The sequence below is a fragment of the Cibotium barometz genome, chromosome 60 (genome assembly GCF_041138505.1).
Source record: "Cibotium barometz isolate CiBa-2024 chromosome 60, ASM4113850v1, whole genome shotgun sequence".
Lineage (NCBI taxonomy): Eukaryota > Viridiplantae > Streptophyta > Polypodiopsida > Cyatheales > Cibotiaceae > Cibotium > Cibotium barometz.
Genome location: NC_141105.1, coordinates 27,470,080 through 27,475,917, shown reverse-complemented (window position 1 = coordinate 27,475,917; position 5,838 = coordinate 27,470,080). Strand labels below are relative to the sequence as shown.

The following is a 5,838-nucleotide window of genomic DNA, read 5'->3' as shown; positions in this document are numbered from 1 at the left end:
CTAATTACAAAACACTTCATCAAATCTGAAAATGTGGACCTCATTACACTCTTTCCTTTCACCTAAAAAGGATTGTTGCATGGGGATGGGGATTCTACTAGCTACTGTTAGAGAACTTTGAGACCTGTACTCCTGCAGCCACCTTTGGAGATCAAGTACGATCACTTCCAATGTTACACAAAGGATGGTCATCATCAAATTGTCAATGTAGACCTCCTTGCACTCTTTCCTCACCTAGAAAGGATTCTCGGTGAGGACACCTGCATGGGGAATCTACTAGCCACATACAGAACCCTAAAACCTGTACTCCCACAGCTATCTTTGGAGCCAAAGCAAGCTTTGGGATATAGAACCTGGAGCAGCCGCACGAACTCTAACAACCAAAGCTACTCTCATTCACATGCATCTTATTGCTTGAGCACCTACAACATAGACGGGAATTAATTCCAGCAATGCCTTTTAAGGATAAGCTACAGAAGTTGGATGATTTCAGATGGTCAACTATTCAAATAGACTACATATTCCTGTTGGAGTTTAGATATAACTGCAAAGATGGATCGGAACAAACACGTGTGACTAACAACACCTAGGGGGAATTCCTTGAGTAGGGCCACACAAAGGCATGCAATTTCAAAGAAGGCTTTATCAACTCGGTGCATTCAGCTGTAGCCCAGATGTGTATCTCCTCCCCTAGTAATACTTCCATTTGAGAAAAGAGATCCCCATGTCTTACATCAAGCCAATGAGACCCTTTGATGAAAAAAAAGGGCTCTGCTCTCTTACATATAATATCACAGAAGTAACCTGCACAGTCAAGGGGGCCCATCAAGTTGGCTTATACCTGTAGAGATTCCAGTTGCAATTTCCATACAAGTGAATGTGTTACTTCACCTTTCAGGCAGAAGTGCAGCTCCCACTTTACTTATAAATGAGCTCTTTTGAGGGGAAAAGGGCAAAATGAGTTGCCACTTTTACCTATAAAACTTCAAAAACAAATGGCTTGTGAAATACAAGAAAACCCAATCTTCATAGGAGTTGGCAAGCAAGTAATCATAGACATAAACCAAGATGCCTACATGAATTAGAAAAATTCGACCAGAAAAATCATCTGACATGGACCAGCAAGACAAGACATGAAAATATGGCAATAGCCCAAAACAAGACTTGAGTACTGGGTTTCATAACTAACAAAATTTCCGCAGAATGGACTCTGGTTTCTGTCAAACACAACTGCCTAGGCCTGGCAAAGTCCTGCCATTCCATGTCTAAAAACTTTTTAAAATTGCCAAAAATGTCTCAATCTCATTATCCATCCCTGAACATTATTTTTCTCAATTCAGTTAATCTTCATCCTCCTCCTCTTCACCACCTGCAGCCTTTTTGGATGCAGCCTTCAAGTTTTTCCTCTTCACACGACCATGTCTACCTCCACCAAAGGGGCTGGATAGTGCAAAATCAATATGCTTTTGCGAATCCACTCTGACTAGAAAAGAGGCAACATTGACCACTTGCTTGCCCACCCTGGAGAAAAGGCATACAAGCATTTGTTTCACAGTCAATTCAACGGTTCTCCCAAAACAACAAGACAATTAATACCTTTGAAAGCTTCTATTTGCTTAACCCTAACCAACATGAGAAAAATTTCTCCCAGCATGCCTTTACTTAATAATCAAGTTCTTGATATGCATGTATCGTTAAAAGCTAATACACTTTCTGGAAAGAACACAAGAAAGCAAGCAACGCTTACCTGATGTGCCTCTGCTTGATAAGAACCCTGGCATGATGAATGGACTTTGCCATCCCCGACTTGAAGACTAGGGTTTGTAGGCGGCGCTCCAAGAAATTCTCCACAGTTAAGGCCAAGACATAATCGAGCTTGTTCTGACTTTCTTCAAGTAGGCCATATCTGAACATGCGCCGAAGTAGCGCCTCTCCTTCAAATATACGGCGTGGATTCTTCTCATCAAGGGTCAGCAGCATGCGAGCATTGTTGCGGATACGACTAAGGGCATATTGAACTCTCCAGAGTTCACGTTTATTGCGGAGGCCATACTCGCCAACGAGCTTGAGCTCAGCGTCGAGCCTCTCCTTTTCATAGGGCCTGCGAGGCTTCTTGAAGGTCTTGCCATCTGCGACAGAAAGTTCAAAGTAAATGATGATCAAAACACTGCAACCGCAAAAACAAAGGAGGGATCTGGAGAAATAGAAGGTCTGCAAACTACAAACTAAGGCAAGTCTGCAAACCTACTGAAGTAATGGCAAGCAAAAGGGGTAGCATTTCTACAGAGCTAAGGACAAACCAATCAGTTAGAGTTCTACATGTTGATATACATATACTATAATTTCCGCAATGCCTATCTGCCACAGACACAGATCTGGGAGAAATTAGGGTTTGATAGGGCGGAATGAAGGCTAAGCAAAGACGACTACATCACCATAGGCATAACAAATCGGCATGCAGCTGAAGGCAGAAAAGCATGAAAAACCACAAAAGGTTAAGGGTAATCTGCAGCATAGAAAATGAATCTACCAGCATAGAAGATTCTCTCAAGTAGAAAACCACACAACTCTCTCTCTCTCTCTCTCTCTCACACACACACACACACACGCAGAATGGCAAGAAAACGGACTCACAGTTGCGGTAGAAGCTCACGTGCACCATTCTGCGCCCTCTCCTCCTCCTCCTCCTCCTCTGCTAACGAGTTCACTGCAAAACCCTAAACTCTGAGACCCTAGTATTTATTCTCCATTTGCTCCTAGTATTTTTACAAATTTTAATTTAATTCTACTATTTTCAAAAATCCCATTTTGACCCTACCAAATTACCAAATTGGCCTTAAATTTGACTAAAGTTCTCGTATTGACCCTAGTATTTGAGTGAGTAAGTGGTTGAGTTAAATGCTCAAACCAATAAGGTACGTCATCCTTGGCTCAAGAAGAAGAGGGCATGGCTCATAATGTTGCCAATGCCTCTTACAAAGACAATGCCAAGAGATGTTTAATATCATGACAAACAACAAGGTAGAGCACTTAGTGATGCTATGCTCAACCTTACAACTCATCTTAGAAGATGAAAATGTTGAATATGTAGCGGAATAACATGCCTTGGGCTTGGGAAATGAGAGCATATGGCTTATGACATGCCTATGCCTCTTACAAACAAGAGCCTCAAGGGTGATACACAAAACCATTGAAGATGAACAATTAGTGTACATGTGCCCAACTTTAAACCACTCAAAAATCTGAGTTTGTTGATGAAAAAACAGAAATCTTCACCTCTTTGGCTTATGGGATGAAGACAATGGCTCATGGTTACACCATTTCTCCTTGGAAGAAACGAGTTGACGATGAAGACTTGTAATGTGGCACTTATGGTGTGTGCCCGACCTCCAATGTTGATGAAGAAGAGCCTTCTTAGTGTTAAAGACCTCCTCCTTTGATGGTTAAGATCACATTAGTGTTAAGCAACACTTTGTTTGGTGATTAAGATCACATTAGTGTTAAGCAACACTTTGTTTGGTGATTAAGATCACCATTAGTGTTTAAAAAACACGATTAGTGCTTAAAAGCACATTTTTAGTATCTAATGACTCTCATTTTGGTGATTAGATTCACCATTAGTGTTTAATTACACTTTTAGTGTTTAAAAACACTATATAATAACTTTTCTTTGCTGAATTAAAAGCTTCATTAGTGTTAATCAACACTATTAGTGCTCATAAGCACACTTTGAAAAAGCTTTGAAAGCTTGAAGGTGATGTTGATGATGGAGCTTGATGAGAATGAGGCTTATGGATACCTCATGTGGTTGGCAACCACTTCAAACTCAAGAGAAGAATCAGCAACAATCATTCACAACATCACTTGGGTGATTAGAGCAAGGAGGGAAGGATTAGAGCAAGAAAAATATCAAGTTTGGAGCTTTAATGGAAAGCTTCCATGGAGAAACTGCAGGCGACTGGTTTTCTGCTTCCCACGACTGATTTACGCCACCATGTGAGCTCAAATTTGAGCTGTAGATAGGGGAAAGAGTGGGCTACAAAAGCCCTAAGACAATGTTGCCTTTAGTCACTTGTAGGCGACGTATGGCTGTACGGCCACGGCTGCAACCTGAATTTGCGCCGGCCTGCAAACAGAGCAATGCCGCGATGGTGGAGAACGCACGAAACAGCTGACGAGTAGTACGACCACATGCGTCCACGCCTTCTCTTCACTTCTCTTGAAGAAATCTCTGAGAGTTATGGCTTCCACGAGCTGCTAGAGCTCCTCCACCAGCAGGGGGTTGAGCTCCACACATGAAAGGATAAGAAAAAGTGAAGCAAAATGACCTAATCTACACCACAAAGGGGCCTAATCAACCTAGGCTCTAGATACCATGTTGAGAAAACGTGGTGCTCATACTAGATCAAGTGTGTGGAGGAGAGGGACTCACAAAATACAAGAACAATATCTTGCTTATTAAGTTGTTTATGAATACAACTAGGCCTTGCTCAATACAAAATGCCTCCTAGCTTCACCTTTAAATAGGTGAGCTAGTGGACCTTAAGTCCCTTCACACTCACACCTTTCTCTTCCCCTTCTACATAACCTTAGTCTCTTAATAGTCGCCCCCTGACATGCATACACACACACACACACACACGTATATATATATATAGAGAGAGAGAGAGAGAAAGCATCTGATCTTGGTACACACGGCATGTGTGCACGAAGCGAATGGAGAGTTTCTACTCTAGATTTTGGGTGCATATTAGCCCTTGCACATGTGAGAATAAATCTTATGAGGTGGACCGTGGCATGTGTCGAGCCCGCTCTCCCAATTTAGTTGCTTCAAGAAGGTAACTCTATTTTCTGGTAATAACGTGGGGGGGATGGACACATAGCGAGTTTTGGAGTAGTTTTTTTTTATAGCCACTCTCTCTCTATACACGTCTTCTCTTTCTCTCCCCTCCTCCCTACTCCCAACCCAGCCCTTCCCCTCCCCCCCCCCATGCCCTTCATGCTCTCTCTCCTCCTCCAACCCACTGCAACCAACAAGCTCTCCCTCTACACACTCTCTCTCTCCCTCTCTTTATCTTCCTCCTTCAGCACGTGCCCTCATGCTGTGTCTCCTCCTCCAGCCCACTACAACCAACATGTTCTCCCTCTACGCACTCTATCTCTCTTCCTCTCTTTCTCTTCCTCCTTCAACACGACTCTCATGCTCTCTCCACCTTTGTCTATCCCTCTCCCTCTCTCTCTCTCATTGCCACCATATGCTCTCTCCCCCTATCTAGTCCTCTCCCTCTCTCTCTCTCCATGCCCTCCCTCTATATCTCCCTCTCTCTCTTTCTCCCTTTACACTTTCTATCTATCTCCCTCTCTTTCTCGTCCTCCTTCAACACACACCCTCATGCTCTCTCAACATCTGTTTATCCCTCTTCCTCACTCTCTCCCTCCCTCACTCTTTCTCCCTCTACACACTCTATCTCTCTCCCTCCCTCCCTCTCTTTCTCCCTTTGCACACTCTATCTCTCTCCCTCTCTTTCTCTTTCTCTTTCTCCTTCAACATGCACCCTCATGCTCTCTCCACCTCTATCTATCCCTCTCCCTCTCTCTCTCATTGCCACCGTACGCTATCCCCTTGTTCAGCCCTCTCCCGCTCTCTCTCCATGCCCTCCCTCCCTCTCTCACTCTCCCTCTACACACTCTCTCTCCCTCTCTCACTCAATCCTCTACACACTCTACACTCTCTCTCCCTATGTTCTCTCTTTCTCCCTCTCTCACTCTCCCTCTACACACTCTTTTCCCCTCTCCCTCTACACACACTCTCTCACTACCTTTCTATCTCTATTTCTC

The 5,838-nt window shown here is 43.5% G+C and overlaps 1 protein-coding gene across 1 annotated transcript; it reads right to left on the bottom strand.

Moving 5' to 3' along the window:
- Positions 1 to 1,055: 1,055 nt before the first annotated feature.
- LOC147605194 (small ribosomal subunit protein uS4z-like) lies at positions 1,056 to 2,766 on the bottom strand. Its single transcript, XM_086794339.1, has 3 exons — positions 2,635 to 2,766; positions 1,748 to 2,129; positions 1,056 to 1,521 (listed from the first exon to the last, which is right to left on the bottom strand). The coding sequence occupies exons 1-3, from the start codon at positions 2,660 to 2,662 to the stop codon at positions 1,341 to 1,343; spliced, it is 591 nt and encodes a 196-aa protein (XP_086650465.1). The 5' UTR covers positions 2,663 to 2,766; the 3' UTR covers positions 1,056 to 1,340.
- Positions 2,767 to 5,838: the final 3,072 nt, after the last annotated feature.

Excerpts from the sequence above, each read along its gene's own strand:
- LOC147605194 (XM_086794339.1), bottom strand. The coding sequence starts at position 2,662 with ATGGTGCACGTGAGCTTCTACCGCAACT. Across the intron at positions 2,130-2,634 it reads CGTGAGCTTCTACCGCAACT|ATGGCAAGACCTTCAAGAAG; the intron begins GTGAGTCCGTTT and ends TTTCTGTCGCAG. Across the intron at positions 1,522-1,747 it reads ATCAAGCAGAGGCACATCAG|GGTGGGCAAGCAAGTGGTCA; the intron begins GTAAGCGTTGCT and ends CCTTTTCTCCAG.